General features: G+C 37.6%; 2 protein-coding genes and 6 non-coding genes across 9 annotated transcripts; all 8 read left to right on the top strand.

Annotated features, from left to right (window-relative positions):
- Positions 1-2,650: 2,650 nt before the first annotated feature.
- TRNAQ-CUG (transfer RNA glutamine (anticodon CUG)) lies at positions 2,651-2,722 on the top strand. The gene has a single exon. It is a non-coding gene; the product is annotated as a tRNA-Gln (tRNA).
- A 70-nt stretch (positions 2,723-2,792) lies between these two features.
- On the top strand, positions 2,793-2,864 carry TRNAQ-CUG (transfer RNA glutamine (anticodon CUG)). Its single transcript has one exon. It is a non-coding gene; the product is annotated as a tRNA-Gln (tRNA).
- A 69-nt stretch (positions 2,865-2,933) lies between these two features.
- Positions 2,934-3,005, top strand: TRNAQ-CUG (transfer RNA glutamine (anticodon CUG)). The gene has a single exon. It is a non-coding gene; the product is annotated as a tRNA-Gln (tRNA).
- A 71-nt stretch (positions 3,006-3,076) lies between these two features.
- On the top strand, positions 3,077-3,148 carry TRNAQ-CUG (transfer RNA glutamine (anticodon CUG)). Its single transcript has one exon. It is a non-coding gene; the product is annotated as a tRNA-Gln (tRNA).
- Positions 3,149-3,217: 69 nt separating this feature from the next.
- TRNAQ-CUG (transfer RNA glutamine (anticodon CUG)) lies at positions 3,218-3,289 on the top strand. Its single transcript has one exon. It is a non-coding gene; the product is annotated as a tRNA-Gln (tRNA).
- A 69-nt stretch (positions 3,290-3,358) lies between these two features.
- TRNAQ-CUG (transfer RNA glutamine (anticodon CUG)) lies at positions 3,359-3,430 on the top strand. The gene has a single exon. It is a non-coding gene; the product is annotated as a tRNA-Gln (tRNA).
- A 2,335-nt stretch (positions 3,431-5,765) lies between these two features.
- Positions 5,766-13,705, top strand: LOC135672903 (kinesin-like protein KIN-8B). Of its 2 annotated transcripts, none has more exons than XM_065181381.1 (17): positions 5,766-5,904; positions 6,353-6,447; positions 6,554-6,631; positions 6,733-6,849; positions 7,857-7,942; positions 8,679-8,823; positions 8,927-9,022; positions 9,654-9,745; positions 9,834-9,935; positions 10,019-10,165; positions 10,230-10,380; positions 10,676-10,738; positions 10,822-11,058; positions 12,069-12,173; positions 12,244-12,357; positions 12,437-13,024; positions 13,363-13,705. In XM_065181381.1, exons 2-17 carry the CDS (start codon positions 6,400-6,402, stop codon positions 13,573-13,575), a joined length of 2,382 nt encoding a protein of 793 aa, XP_065037453.1. In that variant the 5' UTR covers positions 5,766-5,904; positions 6,353-6,399; the 3' UTR covers positions 13,576-13,705. The 2 variants fall into 2 exon arrangements, with proteins under 2 accessions (XP_065037453.1, XP_065037456.1); XM_065181384.1 differs by lacking the exon at positions 5,766-5,904 and adding an exon at positions 6,049-6,067.
- A 468-nt stretch (positions 13,706-14,173) lies between these two features.
- On the top strand, positions 14,174-16,960 carry LOC135672902 (protein TUNICAMYCIN INDUCED 1-like). Its single transcript, XM_065181380.1, has 3 exons — positions 14,174-14,384; positions 14,485-14,835; positions 15,958-16,960. Exons 1-3 carry the CDS (start codon positions 14,271-14,273, stop codon positions 16,750-16,752), a joined length of 1,260 nt encoding a protein of 419 aa, XP_065037452.1. The 5' UTR covers positions 14,174-14,270; the 3' UTR covers positions 16,753-16,960.
- The last annotated feature ends 6,480 nt before the right edge of the window (positions 16,961-23,440 follow it).

Genomic DNA, 23,440 nt, shown 5'->3' with positions numbered 1-23,440 from the left:
AGTCTCTTTAGTATATTGTGTTTGCAGAGAAGTATCATGTTGTCAGCGTTCATCGTGGACATAATGTAACATCTTATTTTTAGTTTTAGTTATATTTTATATGCATGATTAAAATATGATTGTTATCTTTTTATTATTGTTATTGATAAAAGTGTAATAGAAAATATATAATTTTAAAAATAAAATATATTAAGACACCTAAATATAATTATAATATCTAACCAAAGGAAAATATAATATTTTTTAAATTTATATACATAAAATGTTCATAGGTTATTATTTATATCTATATTGTTCATAGGTCATTTCTTTATTCAACCATTTTCGATCGAGTATTAATATCTTTATCTATAAAATAGAAGTATTAGTATAAGTTTTTCTAGTTTTATTTATGGGAGCGTGTATGATGTCATGTATATAATATTTAAAATTTATTAACATAAAATATTTAATGATAGATATTTCATTTTATGATTTTTTTAATAATCATAATCTTATAACATAGTATATGCATAGTAAAAAGATAAAATTTTATATCAAAATAATTTAAAATACTTATGTGTACATGCATGAAGCATAGCAAATTCATGGATTTCTACTCTGTATATCTTAACATGTATATATACTCTTGCACCACATATCATCGTAATATATATATGTGCTCTCACACCGTATGTCATAATACATATGTGTACTTTCACATCGATGTCATAATACATAAGTATATTGCACATCGTAATAAATTTGTATATTCCTACACCACATGTCTATCATATATGAATGTATACAAAATAATTAAAAATAATTAAAAAATTAGCCTATAATATATAAAACTGAAACCTTAGGTATAGCGAGAGAAGAATTGAGTTATCTCAATCTTTTTTAGAACTAGGGTTTTCTAGCCTCTATGAGAAAAGTTGAGAGAATGACTGAAAAATAATAGAAAGGATCATGTGTTATCAGGTTGGTAAAAAAGATGATGTCAAAATAAGGTAGAGATACTTAAAAGATTACCTTGAGGTCTATGGTCCCAATCGTCTCATTTTATGTTTTTTTACTAATATAATTATAATATTATAATTTGGTTTGATGATATATATTTTTTGTCTAAACTCATACTTTAATCTTACTTATGTATTTCAATATTTAGTATAACACTTCTTTTTTTATTTGCTTCTTTATTTATTTTTTTATTGTTTCATCCATGCCTAAGTAACTTATGATTATTCACATATATAATATTTAAAACTTAAACTTCCTTACTTAATTATGATGATCAAACTCATTCAAATCTTGAGATTCATTTAAGATCAATTAAAATTTAATGGCCACTTCCAAGATATACATACTTATTATTGTAACTTAATCTCATATTTAAGTTCAATAACATATTTCTTAGAATACTAATAATAATATTTTTAAAAAGTACGTGCTTCAATCTTAAAAATAAAAAATATGAGTATGTTATTTATCATATTTATATGAAGTATATACATTACAAATTATATCACTAAATGAGAATAATATATACATATTATTTATGTTCTTATCGACATACTAGTTATAGTTAAATACGTGTAAGATTCAGATATTATATATAATCGCAAAGATATAAAAAATTAAAATATAAAGATCATATGAGTAAAGGATAAAATTATATAAGTTATTCAAGAAAGCGAGAAAGCAATAATAAGATATTGTGAAATATGAATACAAAGTTCATACAAGATGGTAAGGTTATTTTAGACATTCGAACAACCAATATAGCAGTGTGCGTTTGGGACTTCGAAAAATGCAATGAATGATACAAAAATGATAAAATAAAAAATAGTTAATCGCGCGCCAGGTAGGGGTCGAACCTACGACTTTCTGCTTAGGAAACAGACGCTGTATCCACTGAGATACAGGCGCTGTTGTTTTTGTATTGCTGATAATATATAGGTATTTTATGTAGATGCTTATGACAGCATCTATTTCCACAGATTTTTCTCTTGCATGCATGCCCCTCATAAATATAATGGTACTATGTTGCTATTATTTATGTCAGTGAATTTAATGAGTGTAAGTTTAGCAAGCAAATGTTGCAAAAGATATACGGCATATTTTCACATCAGTTCTTTTGGTTCCCCCCACCTCTATTCTTTGTTCCATATTGTTCTTCTTATGATCTCACATTTCCTAGGGTTAATTCTTCCTTGGCTTTATGGATTTGCAGCCTCAAGCTACATGCTTGAGACACTATAGATGGTAGAAGCCACTGTTGTGTAATCTAAACAGGGGTTTCTCCAACAAATTGAAAGAAAGTTACCACCTCCGAAGGAGGGATTTCTCGCCAACCTCGATTCCCTTGGGGGACATCAAGAAAAGAGATCAAGAAAGGAGGAGGGTACCATTGGGACGGAAGGGCGCAGGAGGCTCTCAACAGCGGAACCCTGGGACGATCTCCTCTCCGCCATTGCGGTTTCACCGACCAGGTGGCGCCTTTGGAGAGACCGGAGCGGGAAAGGTAGGAGGAGGCAGCAGGCGACGACCGCCCCCGTCGCCGGTAACATTTTTCTTCCTTTAATCGCATCTCTCAATCCATAACCATAACCATGAATGGTAAAATCAGAAATAAATAAAATATAAAGCTAAAACATATTCATCAATTGGTCCCATGGTCTAGTGGTTAGGACATTGGACTCTGAATCCAGTAACCCGAGTTCAAATCTCGGTGGGACCTACTTTTCTCTCTTTTTTTTGTAGTTTTATTATTTGGATATGAAAATTATGATCCATTCCCATAACGAATTGGTTCCATAGTCTAGTGGTTAGGACATTGGACTCTGAATCCAGTAACCCGAGTTCAAATCTCGGTGGGACCTACTTTTCTCTCTTTTTTTGTAGTTTTATTATTCGAATATGAAAATTATGATCCATTTCTGTAACGAATTGGTCCCATAGTCTAGTGGTTAGGACATTGGACTCTGAATCCAGTAACCCGAGTTCAAATCTCGGTGGGACCTACTTTTCTCTCTATTTTTTTGTAGTTTTATTATTTGGATATGAAAATTATGATCCATTCCCATAACGAATTGGTTCCATAGTCTAGTGGTTAGGACATTGGACTCTGAATCCAGTAACCCGAGTTCAAATCTCGGTGGGACCTACTTTTCTCTCTTTTTTTGTAGTTTTATTATTCGAATATGAAAATTATGATCCATTTCTGTAACGAATTGGTCCCATAGTCTAGTGGTTAGGACATTGGACTCTGAATCCAGTAACCCGAGTTCAAATCTCGGTGGGACCTACTTTTCTCTCTTTTTTTGTAGTTTTATTATTCGAATATGAAAATTATGATCCATTTCTGTAACGAATTGGTCCCATAGTCTAGTGGTTAGGACATTGGACTCTGAATCCAGTAGCCCGAGTTCAAATCTCGGTGGGACCTTAGTTTTTAATTTCTTTTTGGGTCATTTTTTTTATGCAATTTACGTTACCATTCATAGATTTACCTTCAGTTATCGTACCCATAATTTCCCGAAATATTTTTGGGTCAATTTTTATGCAATTTCCCATCCATAGATTTGCCTTAGTCCTTGAATCCTCAATTAATGAGTTAACTATTCTATTAAACTGTATTACAACACTAAATCCTTACCAAACCAATTAATAATGCACTTTGAATTCCAAACATAAGGGATGGAATGATTCGAATATTTCACCCGAGACCAATCCCTTAAACCGGAAGAAAAAACCAAGCCGGTCGGTAGACTCTTCGTCAATCCGATTCGGCCATCAGACCAAATATATGTGTAAAGAGAACAGCTTCACAATCCACATCAGATTAATGTTTCTTTCTCAAAAATCTTCATATAATTATTATTAATTCGATTTTTGATTTTTTATTAAACGTATTATTATCTACCCGATCAATTTCAGCCCGGTCCATCGACCCGAAAATTAACCCAAGACCGGTCCAGACGACGTTCAATTTGTGGCAGCGACGAAAGGGGTACGAAAGCCGCGTGGGTCCCCCGAGGAAAGCTGGTCGGTGGTCCCCGGCGAGCGTACCAACCCCACCTTTAATCTCTTTGGAGCTTTTGCTCCCTTTCTTTGTGCCTTTGGCTTGCCGGTCGCCGCTGGGGGCTTCCACCCACCGGCCTTTTTGTCCGGCCACCTTAAAAGCCCCCATCAATGCCTCCCCCTGCTCTCAACCACGTCGTCCCTTTTTATCCATCTTTTAAAGCTCGTAATGATAACACTTGTCTTGCTTTTGTTTCCATTGCATGGCTACTCCTTGCTACCTCATCTCTCTTCTCTTCTTTCACGGAGAGGGAAAGCCATTCAAAGTAAAGAGAGACAGAGACAAATGGCTGGGAAGTGCCCCCCAATCCCATCACAAACATTCAATGTCACAACCAGGCCAGTGACTTTGACTTGTGATCTCTCTCTCTCTCTCTCTCTCTCTCTCTCATCTGATTCAGTGAATGCCACTGTCTGGAATTCAACTGTGCTGGCAGATTCAAGGACGCACAGGAGCCAGCTTGATCTTTTCAGACAGCATGTATTAGAGAGAAAGAGAGAGGGATTGACGGGAAGTGCTCTCCGATCTGATCACTAATATGCATTCTTAGAATCAGTCCTACAATGACTTTGACTTGCTCTTTCTCTCTCTCTCTCTCTCTCTCAATTCATTTTAGTGAATGCCACTTACTGGGATTCAACTCTTTGTTGATCTCTGTGGCTGTGCTAATTCAATTACTCGTCAGAGCCAGCTTAACAATTTCTGATAGAAAATTTAGCTTAAAATTACTGGCATCCATCAGAGGTATTATGAAAATTGTATACTTGAAATTTTTTGCTACTAAAATGAATTTTCAACTTGGTTTAAAAATATGGTGCAATTTGAATTTAGCCATTTTTAATAAATGACCTCTACTATACCTTCTTCTCTAAATACTCAAAACCTATAGATGAAATACGATTTAAATGTTGAATCAAAGTGTTTTTTTTAACAAGTGTTGTTAGAATCATGAATGGATTTAATGAGGGAGTAGTTTAGGCAGCATAATAAATTGTTTTATTGAGAACCAAACAAAGAAACCTTCTATTTTGACTTGGAAAAATAAACACATTTGATCATTTAATCATCAAAAGAGTAAAGATGACTTCCTATGATGATATCATATATATATATATATATATATATATATATATATCATTTTTTTATGGTAAAAATTTTCAACAAAAAATCCTAATGATGTTTGTGTTTCTTTGCCATCCAAAACAAAAAAAAAAAAAAGGAGAAAACACATAGCATGGAAAATTACACTTGAACAAATGAATAAAATAACTCAAACTTGGGTCTCCCAATGCAATATTTTTAATTATTTTGGCAGTACATGATTTGTTGCCTTGTCATATAATAATATTACATATGATATTATTATATCCATTTGAGGACATCATGACAAGCCATGAGGCTCAAAACACACAAACCAAATCCACCAGCTCATCATTGTGCAATTGTTGGTGTCCGTGGCAGTCTCGTGACTTCCGACGAATCCTTGTCCGATATCTGTTGCGTCCGGAGAGCTATGATTCGGGCCTTGCGAATCTTGATGCCAATCGTGCGGTGCGAAGCCCCCCTGCTGGGGCGATGATGTTGAAGTGTTCCGGCGGAGCAGCGGAAGCAATACTGATTCCCTCCTCCGTCATCTCATCTGCCACCATTATAGGCAGGAATTAAAAGCAGCACTGCGGATGCTATTAAAGCTTCGCTAATTTGGCGTTCATGTCGGTGGACGGTCGCTGAGACGGACCCAGGCGCAATCTTGGGCTCTTTCTAATGCCTTTTTTTGGCTTCAGAGGCCGAAGATTCCGGTTGGTCCTGGTGAATGCGAGCTCCGGGAGCCAATGCCGGTTGTTCTGATGTCACTTTCTTTAGCTTTTGTTTCATCGGGATTTAGAGCTTGTGCGTCGGGGGGTTTATGCGTTTCTCGAGGAGGAAATGCAGATTTAGGGGCTTCCGAGATGGTCGATGATCTTTTTTTGGTGGTCTTTGAACACAAAGTCGTCGATTTTGGTGCCCAGATTTTGTTCGGTTAGGGTTTTAATGCTGTGATTCTTGAGAATTATTCGGAAAATTAGTGTTTGTGTTTGTGAGTGGCTGTTGACTTTTCGTTATCGTTTTGGTGTTACGTACGGATGGAGAAGAAAGTGTGAATGGGAAATCTCGGTGAAAACGTTGATGGATTCTTTGTTTAGTGATTATATGCTCTAGGACGTGAGGGAGAATCTGCGGCGTAGATAAATATCGTATCTTTCATTAGTTTGGTAGGTAAATCTAGGCGCATTTCGTTGTTTTCAGCAAAAAAACAAGGGTGTCTTGTGGTTGAGCTGGATCTTTGATCGACAATGCCAAGCATCAGAGCTCCATCATCAAAAAGGACTGCAAGCCTATTGGTACGTCATTCAATTCATTCTGGGAAGATTTAGTAGCAGAAGTTTGATGATCCTGTGAATATTGTTGAAGAGTTCTTTTCTATGATATTTTGGTTTTCTTCTATAGGTGGCAGTAAAATGCAGGCCATTGACTGAAGCAGAACAAAAGCGAAGTAGGCATATTATTCAAGTGACCAATGATAAGGTGCTAATTACAAAAATATTTAGTTTTTTTTTCATCATTTTGAAGCCATAATTTCTTCTGCTAAATAGAAAGCATGATGATGCTTGTTTCTTGTGTTACAGAGCTTAATTGTCTTGGACCCCGACCTGTCAAAGGACTATCTCGACCTCATCCAAAATCGAACCAAAGAGAGAAGATATAGCTTTGATCACGTATTTGGACCTGGATGTACTAATGCAGTACGTAGATCCTTGTCTTCTTTTGCCTTTTGGTTTTTTCTTTTCTTTTGTTTTTGGCTGGTGTTTCAGGATTTCTGACCAGAGGACAAGTAGTTTCTCCAACCAAACATGCAAGTGGAAATATATCTCCTTGCTTACCTAGTTAATGGCAACAATTTTCTGTGCTTGTAGATTGCCTTATATAATTAAAGAATCAATTATTTTTATTTTCGTTAAATACTGTAATTATTACCTCAAGATAGTAATGTTTGATGGTGTGTTCATCTTGCAAAAATCATAAGCATCAGATAGCTTTAATACTTTGAACTCTGGCATCAATTTACACCAGCAATGGCGGAAAACGAAGACCTTGGTTCTTAATATTATTAAATATTTACTGAACTTCAACCTGGGACACTCATCCTTAAAATTATATTGTTGGCTCTATTCAGAAAACCTCTCTGATACCTAACTTGTTTGTTCAGGGATCATGACTTTATCCAAGTTGTTTTCGTTGTGGCATACATGGTGATGAAGAATTTTTTCATTTTTATATTGTCAATCACACTATTTAAGTTGCAGTAGAGCTGGTGTCATTAGGAAATATGATTGGCGACATAGTTATATCTACTCATCCCTACATTTGATGACAACACTTTGTGAAGATATTATATCTCCATTTGTGATATTGGCAGATTTTTTTTTATGTTATTTTGATCCTCATTTCCTTCTAGCAAAAGGTTGTTCCCCTGGAAAAGAATCTAATTATTACACTTATTCTCTTTGAGAGAAAGGGCCCTTTTTCTCTGTTCTAATTTAAGTGGTGATGGTTGTAATTTTGTTTGATTGTTAATTTGGGAGGAAATATTTTTTATGCCCTTGTACAATTTATTTGTGTAATTTAAGTAGTTTTCATATTATGTCATTACAATTTTGAGCTACGCATATTTTCTGTGTATATAGACTTTTGGACTGACATGCATTTTGCTACTGCTTATTCATTGCCACAACTTTTCTTATTTTTGCAGGATGTTTATAGGAACATATCATCTACAATTGCTGGCGTGATTCAAGGTCTTAATGCCACTGTATTTGCATATGGTTCAACAGGAAGGTATTTAGGTTGTGATATAGTTTTCTTCATTTTCTTTATCATCTGTGTGATGGCAAAAGTTCTCTAATATAGTTTTTTAATTATGGAAGTTAACAGATCTTTTAAGTGTAACAAAGACCAGAAAGATTGGAACTTGTTATATTTTTTGTCTATATTAGTTACATGGATTAATATTAATACATTCAGATGCAACAATTTAACCTAATGTATATTAGATCGGAGCTAGAATTTGCCTGCCTATGGAAACTCATTGGTTAAAATAGCTGTTTCTGTTTTTATCTTTGTGCATCCAATTCATATAACTTTATGAGCTAAAGGGTTGCTTTGTTAAGGTTTTTACATTCACATAATTGGCTAATTTTAGAAAAAAAAAATCTTTCTCAACATAACTATACGAGTGTTTTAATTTTCAAAGATTGGAATGTTCTTATGTATATAATTAGGTTGTTCAAAGTCGTGAAACCTGAAATTCAACTAGCAATAAGTATCTCTACATAATCACAAGCTATTCATAATCTCTTTGTTGGTCTTTACATATTAGGTATCATATGTACATGTTATTTCAAATTTGACTCATCTGGTATCTTACTTCATTGCTTCATGTAAATAGACTCTAGTTTTTATCTTTTGTTGCAATACAACTCTTCACTTTTCAGGCACCTTGGGCTGCATTTGAGTCACTACCATTGTTTTATTTATACATTTAAGATGCTTATATTTTCTACCTGTTTTACAGTGGTAAAACTTACACAATGGTTGGGACCCCTAAGGACCCTGGACTCATGGTTCTTAGTTTGCATACAATTTTTGACCTTATCAAGAAAGATAAGACTTCAGACATCTTCGAAGTCTCTTGTTCTTTCCTTGAAGTATACAATGAAGTATGGTTTTGCTTCTTTGTACTGAATAATGTTGTCATTATTTACCTTGCTTTTCCTATTACATAGGAAGCACTAAAAAGGTTTCCTTTCTATGCATTTTCAGGTCATCTATGATTTGCTTGAAAAATCATCAGGACATTTGGAGCTTAGGGAAGATCCTGAGCATGGCATTGTAGTTGCTGGTTTAAGAAGCATTAAGGTTCTCTCCTCTTCTTTGTATAGATTTTTTGTTTGGAACATAAATAATACATGTCATAGTTATCCTCATTGAGTTTTTTCAGACTGAATGTTATATCAGAATCAAAATAGCAGTTATTGCTGCAGATGTAGGTCTTTTTAATAAATTCTTGTTCGTCCCATTTTGCTTCTGATTTCTATTTCCAACAAATTTTTTGTTTGGAACATAAATAATATGCCATAGTTATCTTCATTGAGTTTTCTCCGACTGAGCATGTCATATCAGAATCAAAGTACCCTCATAGCTGCATCATCTAGGCTTTTTTTTTTGTAAATTATTGTTGGTCCCATTTGGCTTCTGATTACCATTTCTAAGCAGCTGAACTTTTGTTTATTTATTACTCTTGCCATTGTCTCTTTCCTTGTAATTGGAAACATTTGTTCATTTTTTCATTCCAAGACATCCAATAAAGCAATAAAAAATCCTTAAGAATGCACATGATCTATCTGTCTGATCAGTGCCATAATTATAAGTTGATGCTCGTACTTCTTTTCTCCTTAGTTTATTACTTTGTACTTCTGTCATCTGCATGTGTTTTGCACCTATAGGTTTCTTGGCAAAGTTTTTAATAATTTTGATCCATTCTCGTCAGGTTCAATCAGCTGACAAGATTCTTGAACTTTTGAATCTTGGAAATAGCAGGCGCAAAACTGAAAGCACAGAGGCAAATGCAACCTCATCACGGTAACTCAGTCAACAATTTTTTTTTAAAATTCTGTTTTCCTTTTTGGATGAAGTACCTAACTACTTTTTTTAAAACTTGTTTTTGAAGTTCACATGCAGTTCTGGAGATTACTGTAAAAAGAAAGCAGAGAAACCAATATCAGAGTCAGATTCTCCGTGGAAAACTTGCATTAGTTGACCTTGCTGGCAGGTTGGTTTCTGTTTAGGGAGACTTCTTATATTTGCTTCTGCAAAATCATAAATCCGAGAAACTGACAATGACCCCATATGCAGTGAAAGGGCTTCTGAAACTAATAGTGGTGGCCAAAAGCTAAGGGATGGAGCTAATATCAACCGTTCTTTGCTTGCCTTGGCAAATTGCATAAATGCCCTTGGCAAGCAACAGAAAAAGGGTCTAGCATATGTCCCTTATCGCAACAGGTATGTGGATGGTTTTTCAGACACCACATTTGGTTGTGTGTTACTGACACTAAGTTTTTTACAGCAAGTTGACCCGTATCCTAAAGGATGGACTTAGTGGCAATTCTCAAACAATCATGGTTGCAACTATATCACCTGCTGATGATCAGTATCACCACACTATCAATACCCTGAAATATGCTGACAGAGCTAAGGAGATCAAAACCCAAGTTCATGTAAGGCTGAATCTATTATTTAATTGGTATAAGTAATTGAGACCTATAAGCCTTTTCCTTCCAATGCTTTATAAAGATCATAAACTTAAATTGGCAGATAGATGGGTGAAGTAAGCTTTCACTGTTTAATAGTTAGCCCTCGCATATTGATGTTAACAAGAATTACTAGAATCTATGTAACACAAAACATGCTTAGAATTGTGTAGCATTATTATTTGTATGGATAATCCTCATGACTTGACACAGAAATCATGGAGATGACTACTATATAATCATTGATTTGCTCCTCTTTCAGAAAAACATTGGGACAGTCCATACCCATGTTGCAGATTATCAACGAATGATTGATAGTCTCCAGGTAATCATATTGACAGAATCATCCACTCTTTTTTCCTTGGGTTAAGAATGCCTTTGTGATTTCAACTTTATTTTCTAGTGCAGATTGAGGTTAGCCGGCTAAGAAAAGAATTAGCTGAGAAGGAATCTCAGTTAAGCATAAAACAAGTGGAAACAGCTGCAGACAATGAACTATCATGGTTGAATATATTAAGTCGTGAAACAAGTGAGAATGTACAGGAACGCATAAATCTGCAAAAAGCACTGTTTGAGATTGAAGAAACTAACATACGGAACCGCACTGAGCTACAGCACCTTGATGATGCAATTGCTATGCAAGAGGTTTAAAATTTTAGTATTTCCTTGTATTTATTCATTTTACACATTCCATTCATCTAAAGAAACACCTTAGGAATACAAAAAATGCATAATTAATATGTAATTCTTTCATAATAATTAAATCTGGAGAACCTGTGGTCGTACCTACTTTTCTTTTGGAGTTGTATATCTAGTTTGTGCCTCCACGTTCCACACCTTTAGAGAATCATATTTAAAAATTCCATTGTCATATGTCCAATTCTTGTTTTTAGTGCCTAGGCCATGATGAAATGTAAAAGCGCAAGCCCAGTGCACAAAGCTCCTACAAGCAGGAGGCTGTTTTCTGTGACTCGAACCTTGATAACTCAGGTCACCTAGGCCATTGTAGAATATGGGGAACTTTTTCCAGTAGTTGTTCATGATACAATTAAGAAGGTTAGGTTCCTACATTTTCCATTCCATGGTGAATGTCACTTAGACAAGATGAAATATGTTCTAAGTATCTTGCACAATATTTATTCTTCAAGTAATGTGACCTCTTGGGATGTGGTAATGGGGAGCATCTTTGTAATTAAGGAAATAGTTGAACTATGACAAGGAGGATTATGAATAAGCCTAACTAGGTATGCTTGAGATCGCAGCATGATGCTGCATGCCTATTCCCGTCAAATGTTGCCTTCTAGAGTGCTAATGCTATATATTCTGTCGAGACACATCAGGATAATAAACGAGATCCCCTTGGTAACTATTGCTGTGTCTTGTACATGTGCCAGGATGTGGGCATGGGTACAAAGCACTGTCATGTATTCTCACCCATAATGTAGAAGTATGCAACTTTATATGGTGTCCCAACTCACTTGTAGGGATCTATTGTTTGTGAGCATGACAATTGAAGCACGAAGCTTCATAGTGATCCATCTATAGTCACTCACCCCCTTTTAATCATTGCAATATATCTTTTGCGAGATGAGTTGGGTATAATTACTATATACATCTGACCTTGACTTCTAACAATGGGCTATATGTATACCTAGGTTATAGAGAAGGATGGAGCAGTTGTTCGAGCACTAAGGTCGAGGAGACAAGTTATTTTGGATAACATCCGTGATAATGATGAGGCTGGTACTGGTTACAAAAAGGTTAGTATTTGTAATGTGTTGTTGCCTTGCTTATTTTAACAACTTACCAATTATGCATCCATTTCTTTAGGATATAGAGATAAACGAGAAACATCGACATCAGCTTCAAGATATGATTGATGAAGCCATTAGTAACAATGGCAACAGAACTTATCTGCACATTCTTAGTCAGTACAGACTCCTAGTAAGTGTTGAAACAATGCTGTAACTCATAAGTCTATTTAGAGAATGATATAATCTAATGTTTGGAAAAAAAAATACAGGGAATGACAAATACTGAACTTCAATTTGAGATGGCAATGCGAGATCAAGTCATCCATGATCAAAGAGATGCAATGAGAAAGCTTTGGAATGTGCTCTTGGGATTGGGGCTTGACCAACAGCAAGTAATGGATCTTGCTGCCAAACAAGGGATCAAAATAGAGGAATCTACTACTCCCCAAGCTAGTTATCTAAGCATGATGCAGTCACCAGTTGTTTCTCTTATCAGAAACCCACCTTACATGTTGCATCCTGGTCCAAGTATGCAAACATATCATTCTAATGCCTGCATCTTCCAACATCACCAAGGCCATAGCTCTGTGGCTTACGCCGGGTCGCAGATTGACAGTCCTACCGTCTGCAGAGAGGAGCACCATTCTTCTTACTATTTGCACTCTCATGATCACCCATGCTCGGCATATTACGGGAAGGGAGAAAGAGGGTCGAGCGGTGGACTTAATCCATGTTTTTATACTCCCGAGAAACCTGCTCAAGAAGCATGCCGCCTTTGCCCAGTGTTGAATGCTCAGCCGTCACCATGCAGTAAAGAACAATCATATTCTAGCAAAGACTTGCGGCATCAATCACAGGTACTCTTTTGTTAGATAAATTTTGTATATTACATTTCCTAATTCTGCTAAGGTAATATCTGATGGAAGTTGGGTGCTCCTTTGAGAATTAGTGAACTGTAAATTATTAGGCTTCTCTCAATCCACATTTTCTTGGTAGATGATATGGAATAGCTAAGCAACTCAGTTGATCCTGAAAAAAAAGCAATTATGAGATTGATGTCTTTGGATATCATGAACTCTGAATGATATCAGTTAATTGGAAGGTTCTAGTTGATCTTCCTAATAGCATAGAGTTTTATCATCTCCTAGGCATCAGTTTTCTCTGGTCTCACCGATGTTTTTGACCTTGACAACAGGAAACATGTTTTGCAAGTGGGCAATCCCTGCATGAAGTTTCCCCTTCTGGATCAAGTTGCAGACACCTAAACGAGGAATCTGTGAGTAATGGTGGGATGAACAATAGATTACATGGTACTTATAATTTCCTCAACTTGCTGACGAAGCATCCAGATCCTTTGCCGAACTTTGGAGCAGTTGGTATGAGGCCTTTGAACAGTCCTGGGTTGTGATGAGGCATGTTCTCAAATTTTTGTATCATATTTTTCCTTCTTTTTCCTCTGTAATTTATCCTAGTTTCTGTACAGAATTTGCCACTGTATTTATCCTAGATTCTTTGCAAGGTTGTAAATGTTATATTTTATTGCACTAATGAATAATTGTCTGTCCTTTCTCAAAAAAATATAAATATTTTTTTAGATTAAAATAATTAATATGTTGTTGGGGAATTGGATAAACTGAGATTTGCTACAGTCTGCTCGTGATGGGATGAGTACGTCCGGAACAGATGGTTTGGTCCACCCGCGACCTGTGGGGCCCATCTCAATGGACGGTCGAGATGTGGTAGTTGGAGGTTTCCCATTTGAAATGCAGATTGGAGCGGAACCCTTTCTATCCGATCCTAGATTCTGACACAGACCACCATCCACGCGGCGCCGAACACGCCATCGACTTCGCGCCTAAACTTCCTCCTACCAGTCTCACTGGACAAATAAACCCATAGATGTACCTGCCACCCCCATGGTATTGAGCAATCATTATAGGAGTACATTTATGAGGAAAGTATATGTGGTAAGTAAGAACTGTTCTTCCAGAAACACCTGTGGCCTTTTTTGGAGCCCAAAATCTCGCCATTTATTTACATCCATTCCATCGGAAGAATATAAGTGTCTCGAAAAGAGAATCAAAACCTCGATTTCGGTTGCTCATGGCGATCCACTCTCGATTCGTTGCGATCTGCCTCATCGTCTTCGCGATCGGAGCGACGGGCGCCGTAATCTCCTCCGAGACCTTGACTTCCGCGGCACCCAAGGCGATCTCAGTAACGGATCTTTCCCTAAAATTTTGATTTTGTTCCCTGAATTTGGTTTCTGATTGTGATGTTATGTTGGCATTGAGAAATTCTGATGATTTGATTGAAGGAATTGAGGGACCTGATCGTGAAGGGATTAGGGTTCCAGTCGGAGGACCTGAAAGTCTCCGGGTTCGACGTGCGGGACGCGCTGGTGGGGCAGGCGGTGGCGTATGAGTTCGATGTCGAGGTGGAAAAGAGGGTGATCCCGATAAGGCTGTTGGAGGACGTCAGCCGATGGGACTTCGTCGACCTCCCCATCTTTAGGGTGGCAAAGGAGGAAGAGGAGGAGGAGAAGGGGTTGGCCGAGATTGGGAGAGGGTCAGATGATAGGGTTTCACCAGTCTTGCCCCCATTTCAGCTCGCCGGCCCGATGGAGCTGTGGATCCAAGACGGGGACGACATGAGGCTCTCTTTGCCGGTACGCGATTCGCTTCAACTCAATCTTTTGATGTTTCTAATCACATCAAAATTCTCCTGACAATATATATTTTCTAATCAATTTTTCAGGAATTATCTTTGTAGCTGAAATTATGAAAATGTTTAGTTTATAGGCTTTTTTTTTTCATTTGATAAAGGTAGATGAAACAATGAAATCATGAATTATGTTCATTACTAAATAATTAGGATACGTGAGTTTATGAAATCATAAGATAACTCGTTGATGCAGTTGCGGTGGTTCTGAGAATCTACCTACTTTCCTTGGGGGTGTCGATTGAACTTGATAACTTCACGGACCTGACTCCAACCTGATTATATTCGTATAATTCCCTGAAAGTTCCATAAAGATATTGAGTGGCATGTGGATTTCTCGTGTTCGATAGCTTATTCAATATGGGTACAACGCAGTAATATGATATGCTAAGTATGTTTTGTTCATATATGTCAGATTATTGTAACAAAAATGCGTCAGCCTGATAATTATTTATGGTATTTGATTGATAAGTTGTGTAAGCTGTGGGTGTCCCTTAAGCCATCTATAACTAAAATGTAGCTGAAATTTATTATTAAAAGGTTGTATTCATGTACAATTAACATGTATATCTAGTTGTTTAGTACAGATTCTGATATGAACCTGCCACCTATTGGGTTTTAGTTTGGATTTGGATTCTTCAAACCTGGTTAAATTTATATTTAGATACAGAGTGGATCTGAACAGATATTGCCTCTAAATATCCTCATGGGTTCATACTTACATGTCTGCATGATTGCGAATGGCAAGAATTTCAATTACAACCTGTGTCTAACATTTACACAAAATAACAGATATCTTAATCAGCTCTTGGTTTTCTTTAATGTGCATACTTAGATTGCTCTATATGTATGCTAGTCTTGTCCTGCTTCAGACACTTCTTGTATGTTTCTTTTCCTTGTGTTTGGTGGCCATGTGTTGGCATCACTATTTGATTGGTAGACCAAAGCCTGTAAAGGGTTTTCTGTACTTCCTAAGACCATTTTATTTTCATTGTGGTTTACATGTTCAATGATCTTGTAGATATTCCCAGAGACATAACATGCTTTGCTGTTTGTCACCACCATGCAGCATGATGTGGAAGCTGGTGCACTGAAGAAGGTTATCCTATCGGATGGTGCAGCGGTGACAGTGAAGGGTGCCAAGTCCATTAGCCTTCGCCACCCAATTGATCTTCCCCTTCCCCTCAACCGCAGTCACCCAAAAAACCGTCCTGTGGCATCAGCCCTGCTATCCATAGCTGAAGCCCTCCGCCATGCTTCACGTAGCAACCAGAAACCGCTCCTTTCACTGCGAATAGTTGGCCCAACATCCCTCACTTCATCCCCTTCGGCATCTCCCAATGACAAACTGAAGCTCAAGCGTCTTGCACCTGGTCTTGTTGAGCTTTCTTCTCGTTCCGTCCCAGAACCATCTGACGAAGTTGATGGATCTCGTAGGACCACGTTGTGGCCTCTGACATCGCTTAATGGATCTGATCCAAGCCTTCATGGTTTTGAGGAATTATTGGCATCAGTACTAGGGAAAAAGGGGTCTGAAGAGGGATCCTTCAGACTGGTCAAGGCACAGGTGTCTGCACAAACCTATGTGAAAATGGGCTTTGCGGTAGAGAAGAAGCTTCTTGATAGAGAGGGAGAGGTTGATTGGTCAGTTTTTCCTGCATGGAAAACAAAGCCTGAGAAGGCTATAATGCACTTCGAGGTGTTGGCCAGGGTTGAAGATAATGGAAGGGTAGTTCCGGAGAGGATAGCCGAGATCCAGCCATTTGAAATACAGGAATCAATTATTGATAGCTTTCAAACTGGAAATACTTCCATGTCCAAGGCTCAAATAGTCCATCCGCCACCCATGTACTTCACGCTTTGATTTAGTACTTCCTTGTTGCTCATATGTTTGGGGAAAGGGAATGGGTAGCACAAGAGTTCCAGGACAGGGATTCTAATTTTCTTTCTTTGCCATCACCGACAATCAAGGTGTTTGTGTGTTGTACATTTATTTGAAGAAAATGGATCCCAAAGTGGACGACCATCTGAGAATGCAAGAAATGAAGATAGAAAATAACTTTTATATGAAACTTCGCTTTTGCTGGCTTGGATCTAAATATGAACTTTTGAGATAGAGTTCTTTTGCTGGTTCATTCTGTTCGAAAATTTTAGCTGGTTTGGATTGAAAGATTGGTTCTCATATCTGACCTCCGAACATATAGTCCATTATGCATGACAAGGTAGAAAATATTTGGGATATCTTTATATCGTGTTGATTTCATCTATGCCTCTCCTAAGATGAGATAAGAAATCCGAATTGCTATGGGAAACGTTTCTGTTTATTTATTTTATTTTATGATGTGCATATTCCTTATTCAGACTGTCCCGTGTGGAAATGTTCCTCGAAGAGTAAAGACTTTGGCTGCAGTCAGCCATGGTGGAGACGGGAGGCAGACTGCGCAGCCACGTTGTCGGTGGCATCCGACTTGGCTTGCGATTGCCATTATCTTGGTGCTGAGATTAAGCGTCTTCGACTACAGTAAGCAACAACCCATCAGACCGTAACACCACACGGACTAATGATCATTATACAGTGCTGAAAAGCTTCAAGGAAGTACAGTATCTCGCTTTCCCTGATATCAATACTCTCTCTCTCTCTCTCTCTCTCTCTCTCTCTCTCTCTCTCTCTCTCTCTGTTTCTGCAACCTGAATAGGGCGGCTTGTGATTGTTCAGAAGCTCGTGATGGCTTTTTGCTCGTCTCAGAGGACAGCGCCTTGTCTGAGGCTCCTGTCGAACACCTTTCGTCATTTCCTCTGGGTAAGATAGGAGAGGGAGAGACAGAGAGGGAGGCGCGCGTGGCTGCAGAAGGAGCAGGCGGGGGTTGTAATCTCTTGTTTAGCCTTTTTCTTCTCGTCGTCTTGCTCGTCAGTGACCTCTCAGTCTGCAGGATTGGCCTCTCCTTCTCAAAGAAAACGCCAAGATCATGGTATTTCTTCTCCTGCTGCCTCGTACCTGCATGCCTCGACCAAGTCCAAAACCAAAACCTCTGAGCTCATCACACCATGCCATATGCCAATAGCAATCACATTTCAAACTCATGCATGCTGAAGTGATAGTGTTAAGAAGTACAGCATCCCTTGTGTTGATTCTATGCCAGAGTGAGGGCTGATTGAGTAGGTGTTAAATTGTTGTCACATGCAATTACTTGTGGCCTAAATAATTTAGATTGTGTTGCTATTTGCACCTGAAAATAAGGCTTCAGTAACTAATAAATAGTATTCCTTATGACTCAAATCAAGCAGAGCAGAAAAATTGATGTAGGACTTGCTGATGTACAAGACAATAGAGGTCAAACTCAGAATTTTCTTCTCTCTGTCACTCTTCTTCTTTCTTGTTGGAAAGAAGACATTCTTCTTCTTATCCTTATAGAAGGCTAATTCTTTCAACTTCTGATTTTGATTTATTCGTTTTTCTATTAATCAAATCTAACTCGGTTATGTTTCCTGCCATGCAGCAGTATCTCACTGCCACCATAGTAGCACATATCAGAGAAGAGTAATGGAGAAGCACTAAGATGGCTCCACATGAAAATTTTCAGCAGTCCAGCTCGGGTCAAATCTTACATGCCCAGTTCATATTCTGGACCACCTCAGTTTGCAGTGATGGACCCAACCTGAGACCACCTACACAAAATTATTCGCTTCACCAAACTCAGCAGTGGTGGATGAATGCAGCAGCAGGAGTCCTGTGTCCTGTTCTTTGGGCACAAGACACGCACACACCAAGCCAATCCATCTGCAGACCTTATCAACCCTGGTATCCAATTCTTTGTCCTCCGTCTGTTCCCTGTCTTCTCTGTCATTCTTCTTCAAAGTCTATATTAGGAGTATGCTATGAACAGCAACACAAAGAGACGTATCATATCAGGATGAAGTGATAGCTTCAATCTTTTGTTTCTTGGCTGCATTGGTTAAAAAAATCTAATAACAATTGAAGAATATATGTTGATTATATCGATCTTAACAAAGCATGTTCGAATGATAGTCATCCTCTTCCTCAGATCGATCAATTAGTTGATGCTACCTTAGGTTATGAGCTCCTTATCTTCATGGATATATTTTCGGAATATAATCAAATAATGATGGTGCCTCAGGTAACATATTTTTTTTTATCAAAGCCCAAGGCATATATTATTATAGTCATGTCGTTTGGATTGAAAAATATGAGGGTAACATACCAAAGGATAATTAATAAAATGTTCAAGTATTAGATCAGAAGGAACGTTGAGGTGTACATGGATGAGGAAACTCTGTCCCTATTTCTAAGCGCATCCTATATAGGTGATCACTAACCACTTAGGTAGATCCTTTCATGATTTGACTTCTTGGGGTAGATGCTGAGATAGACGATAGAGTTGGACAAGTTCGACATCTTATATATACTGAGAGTTGCCATTAAGGCTCAAGCATTGACATATTTCATATTGGAGCTGATCTCTTGGCCTAAGGTTGAAGTTGATGAGCACACCTCCTCGGCATTGACCTTATTCATAGATGGTTCCATCACATTAAAAAGGGGTGGTGTTGGATTTATCTGGAAAGGTTCGAACAAGTAGGTGCACGAACAAGCCATATGGTTCGATTCAAAATATCTAATAATAAGGTTGAATATTGCTAGTTACAGGTGCCTTGCAAGCTAGTCACGTGAGTAATGACATGTGTGATATACTACATAATCTTATTGATTATTATTATTATGATATTTTTTATTTTATATTATTTGATAAATATATATTATGATGTCCTTAGATCTATGTAGTGGGAATTAGATCATGATAATAAGACCAATTTTCTTATAAACATAAACTCTAAATATTCCTAGTCATAACTTATTCAAGAGGAACATAGAGATAATAAAAAAGATCGGTGTGCTATATACCCATCTAAATGATGGAGGTAGCTGATCTCATAGCTACTCATATAGGGACACTAAAGATATAGTGCATGTGCTCATTAAAAAATGAGTTCATTAAATAATCCGCTTATAGAATGCTTGTTGGCTAATGATACCTCATCGTCATACAGCAATTTCATAGTCCTAGTATTATATCTAGTCCTAGTTGTGTATCTAGTCCTTAGACTTGAGATACAAATGATGCCCTATATGAGTACCTCACTCTTTGATACCAGACTTATAGGTTTGGAAGTTTCAGATCTAGCATAATTGATCATCAAGAATTAAACCAACCTTATGAGAGCAATTGAGTGTCAATAGATGATCATCCACTCTTGGTATTATAAAAGAAATATCTCATGTGTTCTCACTCAGGCAAATCTTTGGCTAAGGTCGATCGAATCATAATGAATCCGATAAGCATAAGATTTGAATTGAGAGAGAAGTTCTTTGGAAGAATCTGATTCGTGTGAGCTTGACAGCGCCATGCTCGCTATATGATCTTTAAAAAATTAGATGGATGCGAGACTATAAATACACAATAATTGAGGGCAAATAGGTCCAATAGATTTGATTCCCTTGTACCTTTTTGGGGACTATGACATAGTGGCCTAGTACATCCATAGTCAATAAGTTAAATAAATTATTATAGAGATAATAATTTACTAAGTCAGAAGGAGTTCTAACAATTGTAACTCATGGCCAGCTCGATATTGAGCTTAAAGGATCATACACACATGGTGAATAACACAATAAATAGAAGATTAGATATGTAATATATAATAAACCTATGTTTTATTGAATCCATTGGGTGAAACCCAATAAGAGCTTAGAGTGGATATTTGGATAGAGATATAATTTTCATTAAGCTAGGGATAATTGGATGAAAATCTAGTATCCAATATGCTAAGGTTATTGGATGAAGATCTAATACCCAATAGGGCAGGATCTATTAAAGTTAAATTGAGAGGACTCTCTATAAATAGGAGAGGTACCAAAGGGTAATAAGCTAAACTCCTTTGATTGCTTATCTCTTATTCTCCTCCCTCTTTTTCCTCCCTTGCCATTAGCTCTAGTTTAGGGCATGAGAACAACAAGAAGGACCGACTCATTCTTGATTTTATTATTGGGTAGTGGTGTGCGAAGGCGAGGAAAGAACGAGTCATGAGAGGAGGTGTGTCGTTGCTTCATCCATCATGTGGATCACTACTAAACCCAAACTAGTATGAAACCCATTACACCCTCTCCAGACCCTTCTAAAATCTCATGGACCCCTTATAATTAGTGACAGCTTCCTCTAGGTACTCTAGTATGCGGCTTTGCTCACCCTTTATTGCTTCCTTTAGCTTGTAAGCCTCCTCAATAGCCTCATAATCTCCTTGATGTGCTCCGAGCTATGCATCTTAATCGTGTATAACTCCCAAGTGAGCTCTAAGTTGCATGCATTTACCATGTCCAACTCTCGGGTAAGCCATAAAAGCTCATCCTCCATCGCACAATTGTGGCCTTAGACCTCCTTCAATTGCTTGGTGAGGCCAGCCAGCATTGCTCAGTGTCATCTAATTAATGTATTAGTTTGATTGCCCAAGCCTTCACCTCGATGATAGTAAAGGCTCCCCTTTTCTGCAGCTCATTGACCTCCCGAGTATTGTCAACCATAGTAGACTACTAGTGAATGCTGATGCCAGCATCTCAAACATGATCAATGAAAGCTATCACATAGTGGTCATGCTGCAAATTGAAAATGAACAAGTTGACGAAGTGAAGCCAAAAAAGCTGGTAGCAGCCTAACATACCACCACTTCATTTCTATAGTAAGTGTCAATCAGGAGCTTTAAGGGGAGTAGTAGAGTTGCTTCGCCATCCCTACGCATAAGTACTTAGGACAATACTATCCTATAGCCAAACCTTTACCCTACACCTTTTGCATCTCCCTCAAACCTTCCAACTAGGGCTACAACAATGTCTCCGGGGTCAGGCCTAACAGGTCAACCATTTGCAAAGTGTGAAGGGTAGGGGCTGTTGAGAAACCTTGGGGAGCATTACATGCACATCGAAAAAGTAAAAATAAAAACTGATTTCCCAAAATAATCATATTGAATCATCGTGCGAAGATCAGGAGCGTAAAACTCAAATCGACAAAACCGTGTAAGGGGTGTGAGATGTTCTCACCTAGAGAAACTAGTATATCTCTTAAGATTGCAGATCATAGTCTATAAATGAATGACCTCTAGCAAACTCCTCTCTAGCAGTGATCCACATGATAGACGCAGTAAAGACGCACCTCCTCATGCAGCACGTTCTTTCCTCACGATCATGCACCACCACGCAGTAGCATATAAAGAGGGATCAGTCCCTCTTGTTATCCTCTCACACTAGAGAGGGGGCAGCCAGTTGCAAAAAGAATGGGGGAGGAGATGAGGAGTCAGGCAGTAATAGAGGTTTAGCCTATGACCCTTTTAGTCCCAACTCCTATTTATAGAGAGCCTCCTTTAATTAACCATAACGGATCATTCTTATTGGATATTGGATCTTCATCCAATAACTATTATATGCCCTATTGAGTCTCTCCCAAGGATTCATTAAAACATGAGCTTATTGGATATCTCATATCAAATCCTTTATTCGTCACGTTATCCACTATATATATGTGACCCTCTAGGCCCAATACTGAGCTGACAGTGAGTTGCACCTATCAAAACTCTTTCTAACTTAGTGAATTGTTATTCACATAATAATTTACTCAACTCATCGATTATGGACGTACCAGGCCACTACGTCATAATCTCTAGACGATACAAGGGGATCTAATCCATTGGACCTGTCTACCCTTAGTTATTATATATCTATAGTTCCTCATCCATTTAATATCTCAGAGATTGTATACCAGATATTGTGATATCAGGCCTATATGTAATCCATCCGAGTCTTACTCTCATTGAATTCTCTCAAAGAACTCATCTCTCAATTCAAATCTCATACTTATCGGATTCATTACGATGAGGTATTATTATCCATCTAGCATTTCGTAAGCGGATCATTCAATGAACTCATTTTTTAATGAGCATTATACCATATCCCTAGTATTCCCATACAAGCAATTATGAGATCAACTACCTCCATCATATAGACGGGTATATAGCATACCAGTTCGGTTATCTCGATAACCCTCTCAAGTAACCAATGATCGAGAATATTTAATGATTTATATTTAAAGGTGAATTGATCTCATTATTATGATCTCATCATGATCCAATTCTCATTGCATAGGTCTAGGGACATCATAATATATATTTATCATATAATATAAAGTTAAAAATATCATAATAATAATAACTAAAAGAGATCATATAACACATCACATATGTCATCACTCACGTGATTAGCTTGTAGGGCACCTGTAACCAACAAGGGCTTCCCCTTGCATAGGTCTAGCATTAACCATAGCTTGCCCCAATTTTTTCCCAAGGTTGACTTGAAACTTTGACCTCCTAGAGGTGCTGGCACTATAGTTAAGTGAGGCACCATTTCCTAAGCTAACTCTTCAGGCATGTCATCCCTTTGAGGGCATGGGGTCTTCTTCTCTATAATCTTATATTTCATTTTTGGTTGGTCG

This window comes from Musa acuminata, chromosome BXJ1-5 (genome assembly GCF_036884655.1).
Source record: "Musa acuminata AAA Group cultivar baxijiao chromosome BXJ1-5, Cavendish_Baxijiao_AAA, whole genome shotgun sequence".
In the NCBI taxonomy this organism is placed as follows: Eukaryota; Viridiplantae; Streptophyta; class Magnoliopsida; order Zingiberales; family Musaceae; genus Musa; species Musa acuminata.
The sequence above is the reverse complement of the archived record's forward strand: the minus strand, read 5'-3'. Positions and strand labels throughout refer to the sequence as shown.